Here is a 26,946-nt window from a genome sequence, read left to right on the forward strand (position 1 = left end):
GTGACACTGCCCTAGGGCATCTGTTGTGGGATTACAGCACCATCCCAGACCATTGTTCACGCTGGGTGGGGCTGATGTGAAGTGCAGATTAAAACATTTGAAGGACACCATGTTGACTATCTCTGGTATATGGCAATGCATTGAAAATGTTTTTCTAGTTGTATAGAAAACAGCAAACTAACAAATAATAGGAAATGTCAAAACCAGTAGGCAGTTTAAAAATAGTCCATTGCTGCAAGCGAAATCTTCCTTTATAACTGGCTGGGGGGAGGGAACCTTCAAGTGAAGAATATGAAGCATTTTATGCTCTGAAGAAAAATGCAATAAAAGTTGAAAGAAGGCTGACAAACTAAATGCACTGTCAGTACAACTAACTACAAAGAGTCAGTGGGTGTTATGTCCCCACAAATATACTTACCATTTCAAACTTAGACCTCCATCTTCATTTAAAGCAGTGTCATGCCACTTTAAACAGTCATGGTTCCCACCCCACCCCCAAAATTATGTAGTCTGTTGCAGGTGGTGACAATTGTTGGAGACCTGTTTTGCACTCACAGTTTATAGTGGCTTAACGATAAACCTCTATTCCCAGGGGTCTCTGGGAATTGGAGTTCTGAGAGGGGAATCAGGGTTTCCTCACAACTTTCATCACATCTAACAAAGAACAGTTCCACAGTTCATGTCATGACTGTTTAAATTGGTATAATACTACTTTAAAAGCACAGTGAAGATGGAGCCTTAATTGTTCATGGGAATTTTGAGACAAGAGCCAGCCAATTCATTGGCCTCTTTCTTATATGACTTTCTAACTGCAGCTACTCTTACAAGCTGCTTAGTTGAAGGGAGAACTGATGGAGGAGGAAATAAAACATCATTTCTAGTAGTTAGAACTGTCAAAAGACTGCATTCGTGTTACGGTTCTAATGACCAAAGCTGCCTGAAAACAGAGCCATGTCATCCGTTGACACTCAAGGCATTCCTCTGCTTTGCTCTAATGTGTTTCCTCTTTTCATTATTTTCTGGGTACATCAAGTAATTAGTCTTGCTGAGTTTTATAGCATTTACAGAGTTGCAGTTATAAAATAAATATGAAGCTGAAGCAATTGCTAATCAGAAATATATAACTGATTTTAAAAGTAAGATTTAAATTATTTGGAGTGAACTGCTTCAGTACAAGACTTATTTATTAATCACATTAATGTCTTAAGTTTCTTCCAAAGAACTTGCTGCTGCAGCAGCAGCAGCAGCAGCAGCAGCAGCAGCAGCAGCAGCAGCAGCTGAATTATATCCTTTTTAATCTTCACAATGTCCCTGTGTAGGGTTGATAATGTCATTGGCCAATGAGCTTTACAGGGTTGCCATATGTCTAAAATTTCCTGGGCATACCTGGAATACAGCAGTCAGAAGCAGTGTCTGGACAGAAATCGGGGGGGGGGGGGATGTCTAGGAAAATCCGGACGTATGGCAACCCATGTCAGCAGTGCCGAACAGGGTCTGCTGCTCAAAGGAGGGGGGAATCTCACAGAGTTTTCACAATTTCTCATTTCTTTGGGTAGGAAATAGCTAAAGAAATGGGAGGTTTGGGTAAAGTCAGGTGTCTCTAACAACTTTATCAGAAAAAGTAAAGTTGGCATGGTAGGATTATTTTTCTTCTTCAAGTGTGAGGTTAACACTGAGCTATAGCAATCTTAAAAACAGAGAAACAGAGCATCCTTATTTACACACGGAATTACCCAAGTGGAGGCAAAGGTATTAAAGAGAAGTATCTTAGGAGACTTAATAAAAGCAGTATTTACTTGGCATATAGGAACCAATTTTACATTTGTTTGTTGTTCTGCTCCAGATTATTTGATAAGGCCATGGGAATAGATGAGAAATCTAAGCGTACAAAAAGTCCCACTCTTCATGTGTGAATTGTCTTTCGTTATTGCAAAGTTGTCTGGAAACACATCATTCCCCCAGCCGTCCACCTTGTCTGTCCCCACAACTGGATGAAGACTGATCTGTCTCACTCGCATACCTTGATACCCTGGTGTAATCTTCAGCCTGGAGGTAAAGATGTGGAACCTTTGCCCATTAAGAATGTAAAAAACTACCATTGCAGATGTTGCAGAAAGAAAAGCATGTTCTGCATGGGAATAGAAACACACATAATTAAGATGTGGCCAAAGAGTCACATTCCAAAATCCCTGTAGTTTATGAGGAAGAAACTTGCAGAAGTTGTCAGGCTCAATCCCTGGTGTGGAGTACCCCTGCTTGAGATCCCAATGAGCTGCTGCCAATCAGACTAGAGACAATACTAGGTTAGATTGTCCAGACTGTCCTAATCTATAAGGCAGCTTCCTGTGAGGTAAATGCCATCATATTCTGATTGTGGGCTTCCCAGAGCCCTTAGGTTGGCCACTGCAGGAAGGACGATGCTGGACTAGATAGGCCTTCTGTCTTTTCTTAAGCTGGAGTCTTGGTTGACCACAAACTTGACATGAGCCAACAGTGTGACGCGGCAGCTAAAAAAGCCAATGCAATTCTGGGCTGCATCAATAGGAGTATAGCATCTAGATCAAGTGAAGTAATAGTGCCACTGTATTCTGCTCTGGTCAGACCTCACCTGGAGTACTGTGTCCAGTTCTGGGCACCACAGTTCAAGAAGGACACTGACAAACTGGAACGTGTCCAGAGGAGCGCAACCAAAATGGTCAAAGGCCTGGAAATGATGCCTTATGAGGAATGGCTAAGGGAGCTTGGCATGTTTAGCCTGGAGAAGAGGAGGTTAAGGGGTGATATAATAGCCATGTTCAAATATATAAAAGGATGTCACATAGAGGAGGGAGAAAGGTTGTTTTCTGCTGCTCCAGAGAAGCAGACATGGAGCAATGGATCCAAACTACAAGAAAGAAGATTCCACCTAAACATTAGGAAGAACTTCCTGACAGTAAGAGCTGTTCGACAGTGGAATTTGCTGCCAAGGAGTGTGGTGGAGTCTCCTTCTTTGGAGGTCTTTAAGCAGAGGCTTGACAACCATATGTCAGGAGTGCTCTGATGGTGTTTCCTGCTTGGCAGGGGGTTGGACTCGATGGCCCTTGTGGTCTCTTCCAACTCTATGATTCTATGATTCTATGAATGAATGAGCCTCAACTGATCACCTTCAAATGTGAACATTATATAGAACATTTAAGCATGTTAAAGAAATACTTTGCCACATGTGCATGTTAGAGGATGACTGTGAAGACTAGGTTTTTTGTGTGACAGTGCTCACCAGTATGGAGTACTGACACCTCTTTTTTGCTGTCCATGGCAGTAATTTTGTCACTCATGACACTTTTAACAATATATGAGTACCAGCACTTCACTGAGGGAAATCACTGTGTTGTGATCTCTCCCTATTATATTTAAACAACAATGGAGGTCATCTTAACTCTTCTGAGTTTTACAAGAGCAAAAATGCCACTGGCAGATACTCATGAAATGCTTTTGGGTCATAACAGATAATTTTTTTCAAATAAGGGTGCAGAGAAACATTCTTTTCCCAGCTATTTGCTATTTATACCAGGGGCAAAAGAAAATCAAGTGTCTTTTGGGACAGGGGAGGGGTTTTAAACTTGAAGTTTTTAAGCAGAACCACCTGATGAGATTGTGTCAGTTCAATATAAGAAGTGCAGAACCTAACAGGAGTAAAAGGAAATTTAAACTTGATTGCTATCATCCTTTCCTGAAAGCGACATGCTAAGTTGTAAATTGCTTCTTTGAGTATGGCCCACCAGGTTTCAGAGAGAGATCGATGCACTGCCAATTAGCTTGGGTCTCTAATGGCGATAGGAATTTCTTCTCTTGTATTGGCGAACAGTAAGTTCATGTTTAACATTCTGGATTTGGTATAAAGCCAGCAGTAATGAGCGGGAGAAATGGGTTCTGATAGAAATGTGTGTTGTTAGATCTATTTAGATTTATCATATAAAGTACACTTCAGTTCTTTAAACCATACATAAAACCCATTGTAATAATTGCAGGTGGAGTTTTGAAGAAAAGCACAGTAAAATTGATGCATAACTGATAGTGTTCTCTTGAGGTCTTGAAAACCCCCTGAAACCCTCCCTTTGTAGATTATAAATTATCCTGTTTTTTGTGTTGTATTCAGCTGTTTATGTTGAAATTCACTACAAGCTGAGTTAATGGTTAATAGACTTTGCTTCTGATGAGACCTGACAACCTGCACAGAATGGTAATAAACTTCAATAGCCAGCCCGTGCCTAAGGACTCATCCACACCACTGCTAGCCCTTCCGCATTTCCCTGGGCAAAACCCATGGCTGACCGCAGAATCGGACCAAACGGCAAATGGGCTTTCTGTAGCTTGCTATTTGTTCTGATTCAGTGGTAAAAGCATGTTTTCCATGGAAAGCTGTGGGGCAAACACAAAACCGCTCAGACCTGTGCTTTTTAACCAGGGTACAAGCAGAAGTCTGAATGAGCCCTGAGTCAGGTCTCCCAAGAGCTGGCCTTCTGGGTCGAAGCTGTTCTTCTAAAATGGATCAGGTGCCAGATATTTAGGGGGACACTCCTAAATATGGGAATCCTGTGTAAATTATGCCATCTTAAGTTAAAGTGGCATAAAGTATGCCAGATCCAAACTTTGTTCAGGCTGGTGCCTGAGCCTGTGCTTAAGCCTGGGGGGGGGGGTAATTTAAAATAGAGTTTGAGTTACACAACCCTTTTTGCCAGTTTAATTTATGCCAGGTTATCAGGGAACATGACCATGCAAAATGAGTTTAGGATTCAGCCGATGTTCTCCCTGGTCATGCCCATACCATGCCCCCAGAACACCTATTTTTTCAGGGCTTCTGTTAACTTAAGATCTGCTGGGGTCAGTTGCCTGGGGCTCAGCTAAACTGGAATGGGGCAGATGTGGTGGTGTATCACTGGCAGAGCTGGGACAAGATAGGTAGGCTGGCGTAGCCAGCCAGAGATCTGCTGGGTCCGATTCCTGCTCATCCCGGTGGACCTAGCCTTGGGATTGCATCCATTGTTGATAATGCATACCCTTAAGACTTAAAAGCAGGGACAAATGGCTCCTGAATGGCTACTGGTGGCTCTCCCAACAAGAAAGTTGCCTGACACATGTTCTCATTAGAATCCTCCGTTGTGCCCTGTGAGATCCCTGCATTGTGGGTCATCACACCAGCATGCTATGGCTGGTATTTAAGACCAGACCAAATGGGGAAATTAACAGTCATATTTTTTAAGTTCCGAAAATGCAGAATTAACTTTGATGTTAATGGCTTTGTAGTGTCTTTTTTGTATTATAGGGTTCAAAAAAAATTAACTCCATTTTTTCCCTCCTACACAGACTAATGATATTGTCTACTACAATGCAAAGGATGACCTGAATGAAGTAAGTAACATTTATGAATATATAAGCACATGTTTCCTCAAATTCCCCAAAGGCAGTAGATTTTCACTATAGTTTCTCTTTCCCCACAATCCACCCCATATTTAGGTTCCCTTTTTGGGGGGAAATGGCTGAAAGTGTACACTTATTTAAGTACCAACTCATGCAGTTGGTTCTGGATTTTATCTATCTGGGATATCAGTTGTTCGGCTCAAGGCTATACACACTGGAGTTTATGAGCATATGTCCTCTTAAAATGTTACACCCCCCCCCAAGTGGCTGTCCAGTAGCCTTGGGATAGGCATGTTAGATGGGGAGGGAGGGAGCACGTGATCCCATGGTCCTATTTAGGAGGCGAATGGAGCAGCTTATCTTCCAAAACTACGTGACAGTAAATTACCATGAGTGCATGGTCAGAGATATTGTTTGTTTGAACCTTTAGTCTGTTTAGAATTTGACTTTGAAATCCTGACAGTACTTGGATGAAAGGGGAAGTTGTTTTCTACTTCAAATAACACAGCTTGCTAATTTAAAATAAACATTGTAGGTGCAATCTATAAACTAATACAGAATTTCTTTAAATGCATTAATCAGATAGATCAACATGCTTCATTTGCACCTAGTAATAAAATGTGATTTACGATTGATGGCCTCACTGTTACACTTGACACTGTTGCTGTAAGATAATTAAAGAGAGTACATTGATCTTGTCAGGCAAATGTATCTGAGTTGCATAAATGGAATATGGAAATTTAGATAAGATGAAGGTGCAGGATTCGTTTACGGTGAATTTAAAAAGTATCCATAGTCAGCCATTTAATTAACATTTGAGTAACTTTTTTGCTTCTAGTTCAGCAGTTTTCAACTTTGAGTTATGGAAGAAACTACCTTGTGAGATTTCTCTTTCGTAATGGGCCCGTCTGTTTGTCTCCCAGATTAACTGTCAAGCCATTGGATTCTGTCCACTCACAGCAAGGAATCTAGCTAGGTTTTTTTGATTATGAGTAATTCAGAGAGCATTTAGGCCTCTTGCACCAGGGATGAGCGGTGGGCTTGAGATTCTGTACCAGAAACGCCCCATCAGTGCAATGAAGATCAATAGCTACCCTTTGATGGTCCACTGAGCTCAGTCCCATGCAGTTAGACTAGCAGGTCTTTCTCAGCTCTGGTGCTTGAACTATTTTAACTATTTTAACTATTTTAAATGGAAGAGTTCCAAATTCAGTCCAATTTCAATAACTGAATTTGGAACTCTTCCATTGAGCTTTAGGCCATTATAATAGTCAAAGGAGATACAATACTAAAATATATTGTGTCTGAGTGGGAACTTGGTAGGCAAACTGCAACATCTGTCAACATCTGTCAGTACTACTGAATAATCTCCTAACTCACTTGGAGAGTGGGGGAGAATGTGTGGCAGGAAAGAGGTGGGGGAGAAGAGCAGCATTACTTTTGACTACACTGATTAAAATCAAAGTAGACCTGCACCTAGGTTTTGTCTCTCTAGGAACTCCCACGATGGCCAGGCCCTTGCTCCTCTACCAAGAGATGGTGCTGGTCGAAAGGGTATGATAACAAAACACAACCACCATGGAGCTGTAGACTTTTTAAAACAAATATTTATTTTACTCTAGCAAATGGTAACCTGTGGTTTCGATATATTAACAGAGTGTCAAGAAATAGCCGCGTCTTCCTCACAGCTTGAGGGCTGAGATGCTTGAGAGCCTATTTCGCCTCCAATCTGTAGTGCTGTTCTAGCAACTGTGGCAGTGGACCCTAACTGTTGACACCTAAAGGGTCAAAAACACCACCAAACATCATTAGTGTTTTACTTTCTGAGCAGCTGTCAGTCAGCAAGCAGAAACCTGGTCGATAAATAAATTACATAGTGTTACAAGCAATAGTGTGGAATGAAATGCCAATTAAATTACTATTTTAAACTCTCTGTGGCTTTTCAGGGCCTGAAATATTTAAAACCCTAGGGCTGTTGTGAGTTGTTTCTTCTGTACTCTAGGTTTCTGGTTTTTGTTTTTTGAAAAAAGAAAATTCAATAATATTCAAGTCTGATGGACTTACTGCAGATCCTGCTTGGTTTGTCTCGTTTACTCTTCCCGCCTTTACGCTAACAGAGATATCTCAAACTTTTAACAACCCAGAGGCAGCACTTTCCATCTGAACGACCTGGCCTTTTGACCTCTGCTTACTAAGGAAGCCAAATAAATACTATATAACAATTGTCTGCTAGACTGAATCAGGAAAACAAGTTCAGTTGTAGTTGTCTAGAAGCAGGCCTAGCCTTGCCGTTAGTCAATCCTAAACTCCTCTGGGTGTGGATGACTTCAAGCAATACTCCATTCAGAGCACCTCCACACTCAGAAATAAAACTTACGGTGCGGCCTTTTCTGTGGTGGCGCCCTCACTGCTCCATGTTCTTCCCAGGTATGTTTGTATAGCCAAGGCCCTGGTTTTGTTTAGGAAGTGGCTTTGCTTTTGTTGTTCTTAGTAAATGTTTCTAACTTTTTCTTAAGTGAGGGCCTTTATGGCTGATTAAAATATTATATGTTGCCCCGATTCTTATAGACAGACCACTTGTGCGTGTCTGCACCTTTCAGCCTGCCAATAACTGCTCTTTCAGGCGAGTGTCCTTAGACTTCTCCTGTACCTTCAGCTCTCCTCCATCACTACAGTAATGGTCTGATCATGAAATGAATGTGCAGAAAGTGTTTGTTTGTTTGTTTGTTTGTTTGTTTGTTTGTTGCCTTTATATTCCTCTTTTCTGCCAAGTGCCTTTAGCAGTGGAGCTGGTGGCCTGAGCTCCTTGGCCTGAGCTCCTTCGCTTTTGCCTTCCCTCAGGGCGCACAGGACTTAAGTAGGTCCAGGTCTGTTATTTCAGGCTGTTGGCTCTGTGCTCCCTGACCTGGGGTAGGATGACAAATTTCTGCTCTCACTGAACTATCCTGAGAGCAAAGCAGCTCCTTTTCCTGAGCTTCTTTCTTCCCAAGTCCCTGTTTGGAAATTAATAAGGTGGCATTCATCCTTCCTAGATATTGATTTGGAAGAGAAAGGCTGTCCCTGAATCAGGATCCTTCCCTTTAACTTGAACCCTCTTATTAAGTTTTCCAGTGGCCCTCTCTTGCAGGCAGTCCTGTCTCATTATTTGAGAATTATGCTTTTAGGCAAAGCATCTCCATAGTGTAGCATACAGGAGATATATACTTTGTTTTCTAACACATTGATGTGCAGATATTGATGCTGTACAATATGCTTGACTGGTGTTCTCAACACCAGGGATGTTCTTGTCTGTTTGACATATGGCTGTCTGCATAATTTACTTCCGTTGGCAGATGTAAGAGCCAGCCCTGCTGTGCCGCTCTTCAGTCTCCCTACGCTGCCCAAGAAAAGTTACAGCATTCTTTAGCTACCCAAAATTGACTATCCTCTCTTACCGGGTTCACTGTGCCTCTCTGCCTCCTGTTTCATAACCCTTTTCCTTCTACTCTGTTTATTGTCACCTCCGACTCTGAGATTAAGAGTCTCATGCTTTACCAAATGAGCTATCCAGTTACACGTTTGTATACAATTTTTACCAATGCACACAAATAGTTCAAAACAAATTTCCTCAAATATAATGCAGTTTTGTGCACACTTTACCTAAGTATGTGCACTTTGGTATGCATTACTTGACTGGAGAGCTACATTGCAAAATCCAGTGAAGTGTAAATTTCAAAGGCTATCCGTGTTTTAGTTCTTGTGTTGTTTCAAAAAGTGCAGACTGGGACGGTTTGCCTGCAAATGTGGCCTGAACTTACTTTCTCCACCATCTCTGCTCTGAACTTGGAGTATGCCAAAAGAACGATGCTTGCAAGTTGCATCCACTTGGTAATGGAAAAGTGATTTGTCAACACCCATCATTTGACTTTGTCCTTGGCCAAATCCACATGCACACAGAATCCTCTTGCTCCGTTGACTTGCAGCAAGGCTGGGTTTAACTTCCCTCGTTCAAAAATTAATGAATAAGTCTTGCCCTGAAGACAGACTGACGCATAGAGCAGGGACTCCTGCCTTCACTGCTGTCTTCTGTTTTTCACTCCCCCCTACACCCCCCTTAGCCACTGGCTCAGATCACACCAGGGAGCACACTGCTACGTTTTGTTGCAGGGCCCCAGTTGTTTTAAATAATAGCTAACCCTGCCCTGTGGCAAACTGCTAACTAGCTCTGTGAAGGCCATAAATCCTGTGGGGCATAAGCTACACAGCCTGCCTTATATTTAAATAACAATATCCAGGCCCACCAGTGCCGGATTAATAGTAAGTGTGCAGATTTTGTATGCGCATGGCCTCATTATTTTGTGCTTTATCTCTAGGTGGCCATTTTTAAAGGCTTTCCTTAATGTTCATCTGTCTCAACAGGAGACAGACTCAAACCTACTGTTTTTGTTATTTGTTGTTGTCCTTCTGAAAAAATCTGCTGCAGGCTGCATCATTCTAGATTGTGATGTAGAAATTATAGAACCGTGTTGTGTTAGGATTTATTTATTTTTGGTGGGTGTCTCATACTGTCCTATGATAAGGAGTGCATTATTAAGACTCCTTGCTTCACGTTTATGTCATCCTCAATTGCTGTACCCGCTGTACTGCTTGTTATGTGATAGCTTAGGGCAGTGATAGCCTGAACATTCAGGAACATACTATTGAATTCATAATATAGCTTTATCACCCTTTTTGTGCCTGCCTTATGCAGCTGGCAAAGAGTGGGGAGAGATCCCACATGGTCCCCTTATTTCTACTTGTGACTTTATTATTCCTTTCTGCGAAAGGTGCAATATCCTGAGAGGCTTGGGGCATATTTTTAAAATACCTGTGGCTTGCCTGATTTACTTCCAGGGGGCCATGTCATGTTCACTGTCTACCTTGTTGCTCCTTTTTGTTTACCATTAGCTTAACTTCACCCCCCTCCCTACCCACCCCCCGCCACACACACCCTGAACAGCTATTGTCGGCTGAGAGCTTCCAGCATCCCATTTGCTCTTATTCATTAAGGCTTAATTGGGAACAGTCAACCACATCTCCTGGCAAGGGCTACATCCCCTAATTGACACAAGTGATTTATTAGAAAAGAGAATTCCCTTCAGAAAGCCCCTGCGCTGGAAAGCAGCCGTGACTGATAGAGCAGTGCTGTTTGCGCAGATGTTAATCGTTTGCTAATAGTAAGAGTGATGGCCGTATTGCTTCTTGTTTTTTGTTTTTACTGCAGCACAACGTCTGTGTCTTTGCATGTGGGAAAGCAAATCAGAGAGTTAACAATGTGCCAAACATGAGCTGGCACCTCTCATTTTAGAAGCGCCACTATCAAGGCCTGATCCCAGCAACCTGGCTCATCAAATTGTCCACTTAGTATCTCACACGTCAGGGAGAGCACATCAGGCCACATCAGGAACTCTAACACCCCTGGTTATTCTGAGGGTTTTTGAAAATAGTATCCATAGCTTAAAAGGCACTTTGGGGCAATTTAAACCTGAATATATTGTAGGCTTTTCCTTTATCCTTTTAAAACCCTTTTCTCTCTCATCATTGAAGCCTGAAATGAGTTCTTTGCATCCTGCCTACCACTATCATCACCACTGAGGGATGAAATGGGCAGTGGCAACTTGACTCATTTTAGTTTAAAAGTGTTAGAACTTCCATGTCAGATGACCATCAGAAGAACTAGTATGTATCTTTAAGAGTTGGTGCCTGAGTTTACTTTTCGTCATCTCCCCTCCTTACCCCCTTTTCCTTTCGTGTCATTTCGTTTAGACTGTAAGCCTGCAAGCAGGATTTTTTAATTGGTTGTCCATGAGCTGTTCTGTGAGAGTTTTCTACTGAAGAACAAGGTGTCAACACTTTAAATAAATAAGAAGGTCCTTGCAGGCTCAGACCATGGATGAGTGTAGACCAACATCCTGCTTGCAAAAGTCACCTGTCAGATGTTTCCAGAAGTTCCAGAATTGGCTCATGAAATCTTAAACTAGTTATGCAATCAGAAAATCCAGCAGCTTAAAAGAATGAGAGAGTATTTATTTGTTTATTAAATTTATATACCACCCATTCAACAAAGTTCTCTTGACAATTTAAATAAAAAAATAAATACAATTTACAGTAAAAGCCTTCAAGCAAAACAAAGAACAACAACCCCAGAAAGCAGAAATCTCAGCAACTAAAAACGGCATAAAGCACCAAGTTCTCACTGAGTGCAAACCCTGAAACATCCATAGACTGTAAATAAAAGGTCTTGGAATAGGAAGAGCTTCAACAAATGGCCATAAAGAAGGCGCCAGGTGAGCCTCTCTCAGCAGTGTATTATATGGACACCACCACTGAAAAAACCCTCTCACTTCATTTGGTAGAGAAACCTGGAGTACAGTTGAAGGGCTGATGTTTTCCTTGGTCAGTGTGCCAGATCTCATAGTTTCCTTCTCTATGTTAGAACAGCTGGAGTATAAATTATTATGTGTTTATACTGGAAACATAATCTGCACCAATGAGCTACCCTCCTATCTTTCAAACTACTTACTAAAACATCAGGTAGCATTATAGTGAGCTTCCTTTTTCCTGGCTGAAATTTCAGCTTGCATTTTCCCATAATGCATTTGGGATGCCAGCATGAATCAATGTCATCCCCCTCAAAGAGAAGCAGATGAACTGGCACTGAGTGAATGATTGGCACTGGCCACTTGCAAAGCTAGTCTTTACAATATCATTCACTGAGAAATGAGCATCTTCCGCACCCATCAAACATGTCACTGAGTGGCGTATACGGTCGTTCCACTTACAGTGAAGCTTCATTTCTAATCAGTGGTTGGTAAATCGGCTGTTACCAGTGAAATTATAAATGATACCAAGGTATGAAGGAGCAGGTGTTTACATCCTTAGCTGTATTTGAATGGCAATGCACGATGACAAAACCGACCATCGTGTCCTAATCCCATTATTCAAATCTATGCAAGTTCCCCCCCCATTCTAACCTACCATGAATATGTATCTTTGCCCAAGAACTGTTTCTTCTTCTCCTGAGCAAAAAAACAAAATAAAAAACCCTTAATTTTCAGTCTTAAGGATAAAACCACTTGTATCCTACAAAGATTTAAGGGGTTTATAAATTAAAATACAAAGAATCCTTCCTTGAAGGCAAGCCTGTATTAGTTTGGTCCCAGAAGCATTCCCTTTGAAGGCTGTGTTTATGCCATGCTAAAAATCAACATTCAACCCTGAAGCTAGTGATTCATCATTTTAATAGAATACATCTTCCCTTTGAGAGCACTCTCATTTATATCAAAAAAACTTGAGTGGAAGTGGCAAGAAGCAGTACACTGTAATTGTTTCTCTGGTAAATTAATTTAACTGAAATTGTGTTTCATTGTGGTGCTTTCAGTGAAAGGGGTTTTAGAAGAAATGGCCTCCTTCATTCTCTTTCTTCCCTGCACTAGAATGGAGGGTCCACGGACCCTTTGCTCAGTCCTAGGCTATGGTCCCAAACCTTTTAACTGCCTGCTAGCAATGACACAGGTAGCAGCACCCCTTGTACTTTCTAGTCCATCATCTTTGGAGACTGCCAGTATTTTAAACTCTGCTGCAAGAGCATTGCTCTTAGCTCATGCTAAATGCATTTCAGACAAGGACCACATGCCATTGCTACTGCATGGCTCTTAAACTCTAGGCAAGTCCTAGCTCTGTCAGCTTTGGCAAGGTTAAGTGGCACATAATCCAATTAAGACAGAATAGCAAGAATCTCCACCCATATGAATCAAAAGAACAAGGACATAGAAGAACAGGTGCCAGCCATAGTAAGAGAAGCTCCGGTCACGGTGAGCGTTTGGGAGCATTTTCACACACAAGGTTTACATAACCACTGAGCCTTTCTCGTGCTACTTATGTCACAAATTCTAGCTAAAATAGGTTCTACGTCAGCATTACAAACTGAAACAAATTTGCCTGCTGCATACAAAGCAAATACTGCAAGAAAACGCAAAAGTAGTTCTTGGTAGCTACCTGTCGGATCTGCAATTTCAGTTCCCTGGAAATTGGCCAATCTAGAAATCTTCCGGCAAGACCCATTTATCAAAATTGGCTTCTGATAGTCATCATGGGTAGATAGTGTGATAAGGCAAGATGGGTGGAATGAGTCTGGAAGAGACACAAAGGCAGCTTAACTCCTGTAGATGTTAACTCAGAAGTAAATACTGCTGAATCCAATGACAGTCGCAGGTAATTTGTGTAGCATTGAAGCATTAGTTTACTTCTCTAACATATTCATTCCATTCTCTTCAGTTAGTTCTTTGGCTTTAAACCTTTCTTGCTGTACTGCTATATCTCATTATATCCTCTACTGTCATAAATAAATCTGCAGGCAAGGTATCAGTCACATCTCTAGCCAATACACTAGTCTTGATTATGCATTTCTTTTACTGATGTTATTCAAGGCCACTCAGGCAGTAATTCTGTATCCACATGAAGTCCTCCCAACTCAGTAGTGAATATTAAGTAACCTGCAGTTTAAATGCAGAAATATTTTTTGCCCATGCAGCTATGAAAGGTCAGTTCTGCTATTATGCCTTCCACTTGCCCCTCTGTTATTGAGAGTTGTAATCCTGGAGTTTCTGCTAATTTTAGGATTTTGTCCATTGTTATACTTTTTCCCATGTAAAAAGGCATTTCGTTTTATGGGGACTGTTTTAATCTGAGTAGTGTCAGTTTTCGTTATTCTTTTTAAAATGCGTCTCTTTCAGCAAGTTACGCTTGCTATCTATTGTTGACTTTTCATGAACTCTTACAAAATACTTTACAGAGCTGCCCTTTCAGCTGGAGAGTTGAACCATTCCTTTCATGCTTCGGCTCCGAGTGTGTACCCTAATAACTTGCTAGGATTGTCTTCACTTTAAAGTATTTCTCCCTTTTGCCATTTTACACACTCCCAACATCTTGCTTTATATCTGAGTTTTAACAGAATCAATACTTTGTGTTATTTTTGTGATCTGCAGTTTTAATAAAGTAGAAACTGACAAGTAGTCATTCAGAAGTTAATTAGGACCTGCATCTCATCCGATATCATCACTTTTATCCCACTTCATTGTCACCAGAACCCAAAGCACTGACTATTTTGATTTCTTTTTGTTTATAATGGGGAGAAATTATGCAGGGGAGATCATAAAAGATATAACAAATCCTATCTATGACTTAATGTTTGATAAATGTTTACATATTTTGTTGGAAGCCACTCAGAATGCCTGGGGCACTCCAGTCAGATGAATGGGGTATAATGCCATTATAATGCCAAATTAAAGTTAAATTTTCAGAGGTGCCTTTCAGTATTCTCTAGGCACCTTATAGAAAGCAATGTAGGTCATGCAAAATCAGGTGCCTCTGAAAGTTCTGAGTTTTCTTCATTCAGCACTATTACTCTGACTTTCCCCTTAAGATTTCATTACACTTCAGTTTGTGAAAGTTTACCTCTAGTGTAAATTCAAAAGAAACAGGGTTATTTTAAATCAGTATCTTGTTCCAGAGGGGGACGCGGGTGGCGCTGTGGGTAAAAGCCTCAGCGCCTAGGGCTTGCCGATCGAAAGGTCGGCGGTTCGAATCCCCGCGGTGGGGTGCGCTCCCGTCGTTCGGTCCCAGCGCCTGCCAACCTAGCAGTTCGAAAGCACCTCCGGGTGCAAGTAGATAAATAGGGACCGCTTACTAGCGGGAAGGTAAACGGCGTTTCCGTGTGCGGCTCTGGCTCGCCAGAGCAGCGATGTCACGCTGGCCACGTGACCCGGAAGTGTCTCCAGACAGCGCTGGCCCCCGGCCTCTTGAGTGAGATGGGCGCACAACCCTAGAGTCTGGCAAGACTGGCCCGTACGGGCAGGGGTACCTTTACCTTTACCTTTTTATCTTGTTCCAGAATGAGTGGAATTCTGATAAGTGATCTGTCAATAGTATTTACACATGTGATGAATTTGCCCTGTTGTCTAAATAGTTTGGGCTCCATAAAATAATTAAAAGCACAGTGAGATCAGTTAAAATCGCAGCTTCTTACCATTTCCACTGCTTCTGTAATTTAGGGCTGAGTGTGAAACCTTATAGAGGTAGAACACCACCATCCACTTACTAGAAGGAGGTTTTCAGGTTTTCAGGAACAAAATACCCAAAGTGGGGGAACCCGCCAAATAGCCTACTGGCCATGAAATAGTGACTGACTATGGGGGGGGGGGGCGGGATTGAAAACCTGGTTGAGGGGCATGTAGTGGTGAATCACAAAATAAGGTGCAGTGAGCTGGCTGAATAGAAGTTCTCCACAGAGCAACAACTTGGTACGAACACAAGTTGTTAGGCCAATACTAATGAAGTGGCTTCGCATACCATTTTAACAAATTAATCCAGATATATTTCTTAATGCCTCTATAATGATTTATGTGTATACAAATACTACTGTCGGGAGATGTGTATTGTTACAAAAGTTGGGTACCATCCCCACTCTCTGCAAGATTCCAGGGGGTTCTACGCGTTCACCCAGGATCTGTGCTCCTTTGGAGAACTGAGACACGGCAGAGACTGTTGTAGCTTTAAGAATTATGACTTATTCACCTATTTACACCTTCAGTCTGCAAGGAGGGAGTCCAGATCTTAAAGCTCGATCACTTCAAGAGAGGGGCTTGTCTCCCACAGCAGTCCTACAGGCAGCCTGCCCAAGATGGACCCCAGTTTTTTCTTTCCCCTTCTTCTTCCCAGCACACATTGCTCTCTATTCCTGTCACTTTGAACCCACATCCTGTCACCATGGCAACCTCTGTCTGCCCAGGCTCTCAGATGGGCCCCCGACCCCTTTTGTCATGTTACTACCTCTATTCCAGGTGAGGCCCTGGCTTGGAAAGGAATCTTAGCCTGTACTTTTCCACTGACCTCCAATCAAAATCCTTCCATCAATTAATTCTTGGGGGGGGGGTATCTATCTATCTATCTATCTAATCTATCATCTATCTAATCTATCATCTATCTATCTATCATCTATCTATCTATCATCTATCATCTATCATCTATCTATCTATCATCTATCTATCTATCATCTATCTATCTATCTATCATCTATCTATCTATCTCTATCTATCATCTATCTATCTATCTATCTATCTATCATCTATCTATCATCTATCTATCTATCTATCATCTATCATCTATCTATCTATCATCTATCTATCTATCATCTATCTATCTATCTATCTATCATCTATCTATCTATCTATCTATCTATCTATCTATCTATCTATCATCTATCATCTATCTATCATCTCTATCATCTATCTATCTATATCTATCTATCTATCATCTATCTATCTATCTATCTATCTATCTATCTATCATCTATCTATCTATCTATCTATCTATCTATCTATCTATCATCTATCATCTATCTATCATCTATCTATCATCTATCTCTATCATCTATCTATCTATCTATCTATCTATCTATCATCTATCTATCATCTATCTATCTATCTATCATCTATCTATCATCTATCTATCTATCATCTATCTATCATCTATCTATCTATCTATCTATCTATCTATCTATCTATCTATCTATCATCTATCTATCTATCTATCATCTATCTATCTATCTATCTATCTATCTATCTATCATCTATCTATCATCTATATCTATCATCTTGCAATAAGAATGAGAAAGGGAGGGGAGGGAGGGTTATTTGGCTTTGTCCTCTAACGTTTGTTATACATTTTTTAAATTTTAAAAAAGTGTTTTTAAAGGTTTATTTAAATCAGATTGTACAAATGCCTTCCTGTATTTTCAGTGCAGATGGTTTCAAAGAGCGAAGGAAAACCAGGGCTTCATGTTTACATAGAGCTCTTTAGCCCAGGCTCATCCTTTCAGTTTTGGCACAGCCCTTGCTCCCAGCGCAGACTATTTGGCCCCCGGAGAGGAGTTAGCCTGCCCATTTGCTTACACAATCAGAACTCCTTCTGTAGGTTAGCCTTTAAGATGTACACTGACATCCTTCTGGTTAACTGAACTGAGGGTCATAGTTCTTTAAGATAATGCCCCAAAATGCGAACTGAAAAGAAATGGATGCTATCTGCTACCCAAGGCAGGGACAAATTGGTCAGGAGATTTATTTCAGAAAAGAGAGAGCGATTTTGCTGACTGTCAGTGGTAGGTAACAATGTAATTCAATAAGCGAAGGCCAAGTTTGAATAGATGGAAAATTAATCTTCGGGCCCTGTCTCCTGTGGGATTTTCCTGTGCCATTATTGATTGCATTTCAGCTCCTACCTCAGGAGAGAAATTGGTTGGAGATAGGTTTTAATTGTATTCAGAGCTGCCTTGGATTACTTTCATTTACAATATATGAGCTTCATTGTTTTGGGTGTGTTCCTTTTAAAAAAATGAAAAGGTTTGTGGAGATATGGAAAATGTAGCAAATGCAGTTTAGGTTTTTGGTAAGAATAATAATTTTAGAGCCATTATTGTGTGACGGGTATATTATTGTAAGCATTCTCATGAGGTTTCCTGAAGTCAAAATAATTATTACACCATTTGAGCAATATTTTTACTGTGTGATTTTAGTGATTTTTATTAATCACATGGTAAAGGTAGAGGCTTATTTCATTTATTGGATGAGAAATTACTTTATCAAACAACACCACGCCAGTGTGTACTTCATACAGTTGAGTTGTGCTTATTGTTTTCTGTTACCATTTTTATTGGTTTTATTGTTGCACAAAATAATTTGTTTGTTTGAGAAGTGGTTGAAGCAAACTCCATTATATCTCACAAATATATACCATTGATTATCCTAGCTATAGTTTTAATACACTTAGATATACCTTATTTACAGGTGAAGGAAAGCAACAGGAAAACTATAGGAACTGAAGAAGTACTTGGAAATACTTTTCACTGCCTGTGTTCCAGAGCTCTGTGTGCACGTGTGTGTATGTGTGTGTGTGTGTGTGTGTGTGCGCGCGCGCGCAGTTGCTGGTGTGCTGAAGTATCATTAGTTCAGACCTTCCAAGTGTCCCTATTTTCCATGGACAGTCCCGGATTTGCAGAAGCCATTCCGGTTTCTGATTTGATCCTGGAATGTCCCTCTTTTCCTTAGGATGTCCCATTTCATACGATAAATGTTGGAGGATATGTCAGTATATAGTGTTTTCCTTCACCATAGCTGACAATGACAAAACCCACTCCCATGTGCAGTTGAGTAGCATTGTGCCACTCTAGAAGCATACACTAAAATGATATTGGAGATGTCAGCTGTCTAAAACATTTGTCAAAAGCAGAACCCAGGTTTGCATGCCAATGAAAATCTTTCTGATATTCTGCATCCTAGCAGAATATCAAATTTGTTTACATGCCGCACATTTCAGACAGTGCGATCTGGGCAGGAAGGTAAAGCCCAGCCACAGAAAGAAAGGTCCCATGAATTGTTTTGTGTGTCTTATGAAAGAACAGGGTGGGTACAATGGAGATGTGGATTTATTATGACAGTGGGTTGTTTAACATAGTATTAAGTATATACATACAATGGGTGAAATGGCCCTAAAGCAGGGGTGGGGGTCCTGTGGCCCTCCAGCTGTTTTTGGACTACAAATCCAATCATGTGGCTGGGGCTGATGGGAATCAGAGTCCAACAAATATCTAAATGGACCATAAGTTCCCCATAGCTGCTCTAAAATGTGGTCAAGAGTAAGCAACCACATATGGTAGGCCACATGCTAAGAAATGTTCCTTAGTTGCTATTTTATAAAAGACAAAGAAGCGCATGTTACGGTTGGTAAATGGCTGCTTTCCTTCTGGATGCTACACAAAGGGAAATATAAGTTGATAGTTTTAAGTATTGCTCTTTGCATAGTTTAATGGGAGCATAGGTAGTGTTACTGTTGGTATTTATTTTGGGGAAACAAATGAGTGTACAAGGATATTTATCAAAGGGATGCATGTGTGACACATCATCTCACTTCAACAGTAGGAGTATCTCTCACAAAATCCTCTCCAGCAAACTTGCAGGAAAACTCTGTGAGCTTCAGCTCCTCTCACGTGCCTGTCTAGCAAAACATGAATTGTTGGTTTGACTGCACTTTCAATATCCTATAGGATGCACCATTGCAGCAGCAGGAGGCTTTGCCTCAACCTACACATTTATTTTAATGCCTGAAAAGAAGGCATCACAGACCCTCAAAGTGTCCCTATTTACCACTTTGCAGGTTCAGCTGGTGGATCACATTTTGAACGCTTACATTTAAAAATGGCATGCTCATAGAAATCTAGTATAGGTGGCTACCTTTCAACTTGCAAGGGTCTTTTTACGCAGGAAAACATTCAAAAATTGCATCCCTCACCGAAGGGACACATTGAGCTGAGCCCCATGGTCCCTTCCAACCCCACAGTTCCACCAGTCTATGATCCTAAGTGATGCTAATGAGATGCTTGTGGAGGCCAGTCCTTGGACCCCTCCATGTATTTGTGTGAATAATGTTTGCCGTATGCTTTAATATTTCCCTCCTTTTTTTCTGGAAAAGTCTGGAAGAAACGAGAGTGAAACTGGTAGTCAGAGAATCAAACCGGTGTTTGAGGAAGATCCCATCTTTGGTCGGCAGACATCCTACCAGAATGCAGCAGTCCACATACCTACGGATATATATGAAGGCTGTAAGTAGTGCATCAATTTCCAAAGTTCTATGCTCCTCATTCATGAAGGGTATATAGCCCTAATTTGTTTATGACTTGTGTGTCTGGGCTCTCCTCTCCCCTCGCCTCATGAGCTAACCCCATCTCACGTGTCAGGGATGAAGCCAGTGTGATGTGGCTTTTAATTTGATTAGCAGTGGTCCTCCTCAGGGATTCAACATCCACACTGTGCAAGAGCAGCAGTAGTGACTATGGGGTAGGAAGCAGATGTAGAGCCTTGCAGGTAGAGCTGGTATGCAATGTTTATTCCTGGAGAGTTTGAAAGAGTATTTTTCACAAAATGGCAGCAGTGGAAATAATGGCACTGTGGCACAGAAGAATTGTATGGGCTAATGTTAAAATGCTTCTTCTAAAGTACGTTATGTGAGAGGGACAGAAGCTGCCCTGTGTATCTGAAGGTACATGGAATCTACACCTCTTTGAAGAGCAGGATTGTGCTTTCCTGTATTCAGACCTGCTTTATGTTCACCCATTGTGCTACAGTTTCAGTGAGGTTTCCATGCATGAACTGAAACACATGGGCACGATCCACACTTCCTTTATTTTAGGCTTCTGGAAGATTAGACATTATGTGGACATTGGCAGGTGTCATATGGAGAGCTGGTCATGTGTTCCAGGAAGCTGTGCAAGACGCACAAGCCTGCATTCCCCATTGTGGGAATGGAAGAAGGTGAGATTTAGCTTTGCTGTAATGAAGGGGGCAAAATTAGAAGGGGGAGTGGCCATTCCGGATTTAAATTTGCATTTGGTAGAGCATAAAACTCTTCATCTCAGAGCTGTGAGTTCAAGCCCCACGTTGGGAAAAAGATTCTTTCCAAGCTTCTGCTAACTAGGTGATCCAAGGTAAGGCTTGTACCCCCGTACGAAGCAACGTGGCCTCTTCCTGCAGCATTTTAAAAGCATGTTTACACTGATAATGAACGAAATAAAAGAGAGCAGCAGCATTCCCTGGGCCACCTCATAAGTAGTGCTGTTGTACCTTCATAATTCTTAAAAATATATATTTAATTTATGTTTCTCTTTGCTTTTTTATTTTATTTTATTGAATCATCCTAAAAAATCCACCAGGGAACAGGATGAATGGTAATCCTTCCCCATGTGGGAAAAGGGACAGGATGCAGTTGGACAAATGTGCCCATCCCTACTTATAGGCATGGAACACGGAAATTTTGGGGTAAATTTAGGAAAACATTCTTTGCAGCCTAGTCAACTGTAGCTTCAGTTCATTCTGATCTGAGTTAAATAAAGAAGGGCAGATACGATATTTTAATCAATGGGTCCTGTGGTCTAACACTGTATAAAGATTGGGTGATAAAAGAGCAGCAATAAATAGGCTTTCATCATGCTCAGCAGCACATTGGAGAAATAAATCCACCACTACTTACAAATTAGACATTTTTTTAATTAGGAATGATGCAATAAGATTATACAATTTGAATGTATCTTAATTAATAACCTGAAGAAAGTATTGCTGATGCATATACGGTAAATAAAAGCAGGTTAGCTTATTTATTTATTTATTTACTTAGATAATTTATATCCCACACCTCCAACATAAGATTTATGTTCCCATGATGGCTAACAAGATGAATAAGGAACAAAAGTAAACTTTTAAATAATAATAACAAGTTCAGACTAATACAGTAAATTAAAACAAGCATTATCAGTTGCTGCCAATTTAAATAGCTGGCAAAATTGAACTGAGTCAAGGAATGAGTATGTTAAGGTAAAGGTAAAGGGACCCCTGACCATTAGGTCAAGTCGTGACCGACTCTGGGGTTGTGGCGCTCATCTCGCTTTATTGGCCGAGGGAGCCGGCATACAGCTTCTGGGTCATGTGGCCAGCATGACTGAGCTGCTTGAATATGTTAGCAGTTCTTAAAGCTCATCATATTAGCAGTTTTCAAATGTGGAAAAGTGGGCATTAAATTTACAATGAAATATCTCCAGGGGAAAATGGAGCACTTTAAATAACGATGTCTTTATTGCATGAAAATATAAAAAATGCTTAAAATATTTATGTTGGAATTGTGGGGGAAAGAAAGAAGGCGATTTTGTCCATTGCTGTTGGACCTGTGAGAAGGTTAAAAACTATTGGAAGAAAATGTTAAGAAAGCTGTTGCTGTCACCCCGGAAGAAAGGCCTTTAGAAAATCCTCAATGCCTTGGTGCCCAAAGATAGACAAAGAATGTTCTGCATGATAGTTAGAGCCAAAAGTAGTGAAAATACTTTCAAACATGCGCATTAAGAGGATAAGACATAACGTTATGGAACAGAACTGTTACAATAACATAGAAAATAACACAATGAAAATCTTTCCGAAGAAGGGTGTGGCTATGTATATAGTACTGTATTAAAATGAACAACAATATATTGTAGAAATTCCATCCCCATTGTTATACAGATGGACAACTCCTCTTTCTCTGCCATTTTCCTATATTTTTACTTGTTTATGTTAGGTGTTATATATCTATTTACTGGCATTCTTCTCAAAAAAAAGCAAACCAAAATTTTAAAAAGGCCTACTGACCCACTAAATAATTACTCTACCCATTTAGATATGTGTGAATAGGGCAAGTGTTAGGGAGGCACAGCTGCCCTAGTTACCCAAAATGACTGTTGCGGATGCAAGCTAACCATTATGCAAATAAAACACATAAGGAATAAACATGATGCCCTGCTTCACATAAAAATGATGTCAGAAGTAGGAAAATAAGGAACCTCGCTCCATCCCACCCCTGAAATTTAGCACTGCTCATTTTAATTCTGCAATCTTCCAGCTCCACTGAAATCATATCACTGAATCAGAGACCCTAGTCTGACCTGAATTTATTTAAAATTCACGTCCGTTGCTTTGTGTCTGCACCTGTAAGTGACAAATGAGTGGAGATGGAAATGTCGATAGGATTGAGCAGAGGAAAAGTTGTGTGCAGCTTGTGGTTTCTTGTGCAGCATGTCAAAATGACACAGATTTGGAGGATTACTCTGGGATTCTGACTTTAATAATGTAAAAGTGCACTGTAATTGAAGGAGTATGGTGGAAGCAGCATCTTATTTCAGATAGTTCTCATTTCAGCTAAACGGTTATAAGAAAATCTGTCATTTCTGGAGGGCTAATTTATGCATTTTTGCTGGTGCCCCTTTGAAACATGACTCCCCGGCAAAATCTGATTTTAAAATTTAGTATTGCCTTTCTATGGTTGGGGTATACTTTTTATGTAATGGGCATATAATGTTATTATATGAAAAATAAGCGTATTCCCATACCATACTCATTTACCATGAGCCTGGATAAATTACCCTCCCAGACACAATTTGGACAAGGACATCACCATAGCTGAGGCATGGAACATAATAATAATAATAATAATAATAATAATAATAATAATAATAATAAAAAAATTATTTATTATTTATACCCCGCCCATCTGGCTGAGTTTCCCCAGCCACTCTGGGCGGCTCCCAGTCAAATGTTAAAAACAATACAGCATTAAATATAAAAAACTTCCCTGAACAGGGCTGCCTTCAGATGTCTTTTAAAGATAGGATAGCTGCTTATTTCCTTCACATCTGAAGGGAGGGCGTTCCACAGGGTAGGCACCACTACCAAGAAGGCCCTCTGTCTGGTTCCCTGTAACCTCATTTCTCGCAATGAGGGAATCGCCAGAAGGCCCTTGGCGCTGGACCTCAGTGTCCGGGCTGGACGATGGGGGTAGAGACGCTTCTTCAGATATACTGGACCAAGGCCGTTTAGGGCTTTAAAGGTCAGCACCAGCACTTTGAATTGTGCTTGGAAACGTACTGGGAGCCAATGCAGATCTCTCAGGACCAGTGTTATGTGGTCCCGGCGGCCACTCCCAGTCACCAGTCTAGCTGCCGCATTCTGAATTAATTGCAGTTTCCGGGTCTTCAAAGGTAGCCCCACGTAGAGCGCATTGCAGTAGTCCAAGCAAGAGATAACCAGAGCATGCACTACTCTGGCGAGACAGTCTGCGGGCAGGTAGGGTCTCAGCCTGCGTACCAGGTGGAGCTGGTAGACAGCCGCCCTGGACACAGAATTAACCTGCGCCTCCATGGACAGCTGTGAGTCCAAAATGACTCCCCGGCTGCGCACCTGGTCCTTCAGGGACACAGTTACCCCATTCAGGACCAGGGAATCCCCCACCCCTGTCCCCCACCCCCTGTCCCCCCAAAATAGTATTTCTGTCTTGTCAGGATTCAACCTCAATCTGTTAGCTGCCATCCATCCTCCAGCCACCTCCAGGCACTCACACAGGACCTTCACCGCCTTCACTAATTCTGATTTAAAAGAGAGGTAGAGCTGGGTGTCATCTGCATACTGATGAACACCCAGCCCAAACCCCCTGATGATCTCTCCCAGCGGCTTCATATAGATATTAAAAAGCATGGGGGAGAGGACGGAACCCTGAGGCACCCCACAAGTGAGAGCCCAGGGGTCTGAACACTCATCCCACAACACCACTTTCTGGACACGGCCTAGGAGAAAGGAGCGAAACCACTGTATAACAGTGCCCCCAGCTCCCAGCCCCTCTAGACGGTCCAGAACGATGTTATGGTCAATGGTATCAAAAGCCACTGAGAGATCCAGCAGAAGTAGGAAACAGCTCTCACCTTTGTCCCTAGCCCACCGGAGATCATCAACCAGTGCGACCAAGGCAGTTTCAGTCCCATGGTGAGGCCTGAATCCCGATTGGAAGGGATCCAAATGGTCCGCATCCTCCAGGCGTGCTTGGAGTTGTTCAACAACCACCTGCTCAGTCACCTTGCCCAAGAATGGTAGATTTGAGACTGGACGATAGTTGGCCATATTGGCTGGGTCTAAAGATTTTTTTAAAGAAGCGGTTTAATGACCGCTTCTTTCAGCGGGTCTGGGAAGGCTCCCTCACAGAGTGAAGCATTCACCACTCCACTGAGCCCATCGCCCAGCCCTTCCTGGCTCGCTTTTATCAGCCATGATGGGCAAGGATTAAGGAGACAGATGGTCGGTTTCACTTATCCAAGCAGCCTGTCCACATCCTCGGAGGTAAGAGATTGGAAGTGATCCCATGTAACAAGACTAGACAGGACTCTAGCACTGAGATTCCAAACTCCGTCACCACTTACTGGGTTTAAAATATTGTGCTCAGGAAGAAGCCTCTGGCTGAGACTGGGCAGATCTACTGCCAACGTAGGTGAGCCCAGTTCTACTCTGCAGCTTTTGACGTTCCAGATGAAGGACCCAATCCCAGGGTCAGCTGTGTGGTGTGGGGTTGCTTCTAGTTTATGCAGTCAGCTGATGTGGACAAGGTGGTGGTGGCTATATGTCCAGCCACAGGTGATCTTGACCCATGTCCCTTTTGGCTTATTAAATCTAGCAGAGGAAGGTTGATGGGTTGGTTCGAGAGCATAGTTAACGCTTCATTCTATGGGGTTGGTCCCTGCTGCCTTGAAAGAGCAAGAAAAAAAAAGAAAAATATTGCCCATTAGAGCTTTAGGTTTGAACCTAGTAATTAAGTCAAAGGAAACCTTGTTCACAATAGTACATCAAAAGCCTGGTCGAAAAGCACATTTGGTACATTTTCAAGAACTATTCCCAAGAATGCAATAAGAAAGATTTACTTCAAGAAGAATCTCTTCTATTAAAGAAAGATGTTTGTGAATGAATTCAGTGCTATATCGGTCTAGAACTATATCAAGTGTCAAGAGGATATTAAAGTTTCCTAGCTTTTTTATAAATATTTTAAAGGAGTAATAAAACTGCATGCACCATTTTTTGTTCTTTTTTGTGAAACTATTTAGTTCGGCTCATGGAGGATATAAAAACTTACGGACCTGGGTTTTTGTTCATACAAAAAACGGCTTCTTACAGAGATACCTCTGTGTACTTAAACCTCCTAGCATTCACTTTACTTCAAAGGTTTTCCCCTATAAAACTAATAAATTTTGCTGCTGCTGCTTCCTTCTCTGTTAATCTCCAATGCCTGTTGTATTAGTTATTTGAACTGGACCTAAAAATCAAGCCTGTGTTTGGGAACTCTATGCTACAGATGCTTAAAATTCTGTGTTCAGGAAGTCCAGATTCTGCACCAACGCATCTAATGAAGGATGGACGTTAATGTCCTTGTGTTTGCTTATTGCAGCTAAAACCAACAAGGAGACTCTTGTCTTCTCACCTTGAAATGCCTCTCATGTCAGAGTGTTTTAATTTAGAGGCATATTATAATGTCTGCAAAACCGGAATCCTGTAATTATAAAAAAATTATACATCAAATAGGAGTATCCTGAGGGGCTTCCATATAATTACTGTGATTTAATGACCAAGCGATTGAAAAAGTGGCCTTCAAAATGAACTGGCTGCTTCACCATGCTTAAATACCAAATATGTTTGCAAAGGAAAATAAGCCATGATGCAGACCTTTCTAGTCTGGTTATATCCTCTAATATTTTTTGCTTTCATTCTTGTCTGTTTTTCTGTCTGTTTCATTATACTATAACCATTTGGGCAGGGCCTGTGTTGTTTTCTTAATTTTTTTACAACACCTAGAAAAATTAAGACATTGCATAAATAATTAATCATTGTTTCTAATGCTAATAAGTATCAAACATTACATATGCAATGTAAATTATTAAAATTAATCGTTGGTTTAATGGGAAGACTTTGATTTTGGCTACCCTCTTCTAATATCATCTTTGTGGAGTGTTCTCCCCAGGAAGGCAGTCCTGTTGCCGCCATGTTCAGCTTTTAGGCTCCAGACTTAGAGTTTCCTGTTTGTCCAGGATTTTGGTTGCTAACTTGGGTCATACAGTATTATGAATTCTGGACTGTGGTGTTCATCTTT

General features: G+C 41.2%; 1 protein-coding gene across 5 annotated transcripts in view; it reads left to right on the top strand.

Moving 5' to 3' along the window:
- Positions 1 to 26,946, top strand: part of CACNA2D1 (calcium voltage-gated channel auxiliary subunit alpha2delta 1) — a 385,544-nt gene that overhangs the window by 213,537 nt on the left and 145,061 nt on the right. For all 5 annotated transcript variants that reach the window (XM_077935727.1, XM_077935728.1, XM_077935729.1 and 2 more), the window contains exons 5-6: positions 5,344 to 5,388; positions 19,939 to 20,068. In XM_077935727.1, the coding sequence (XP_077791853.1) occupies positions 5,344 to 5,388; positions 19,939 to 20,068 (175 nt within the window). The remainder of the gene's footprint in view (positions 1 to 5,343; positions 5,389 to 19,938; positions 20,069 to 26,946) is intronic.

The sequence above is a fragment of the Podarcis muralis genome, chromosome 10 (assembly GCF_964188315.1).
Source record: "Podarcis muralis chromosome 10, rPodMur119.hap1.1, whole genome shotgun sequence".
Lineage (NCBI taxonomy): Eukaryota > Metazoa > Chordata > Lepidosauria > Squamata > Lacertidae > Podarcis > Podarcis muralis.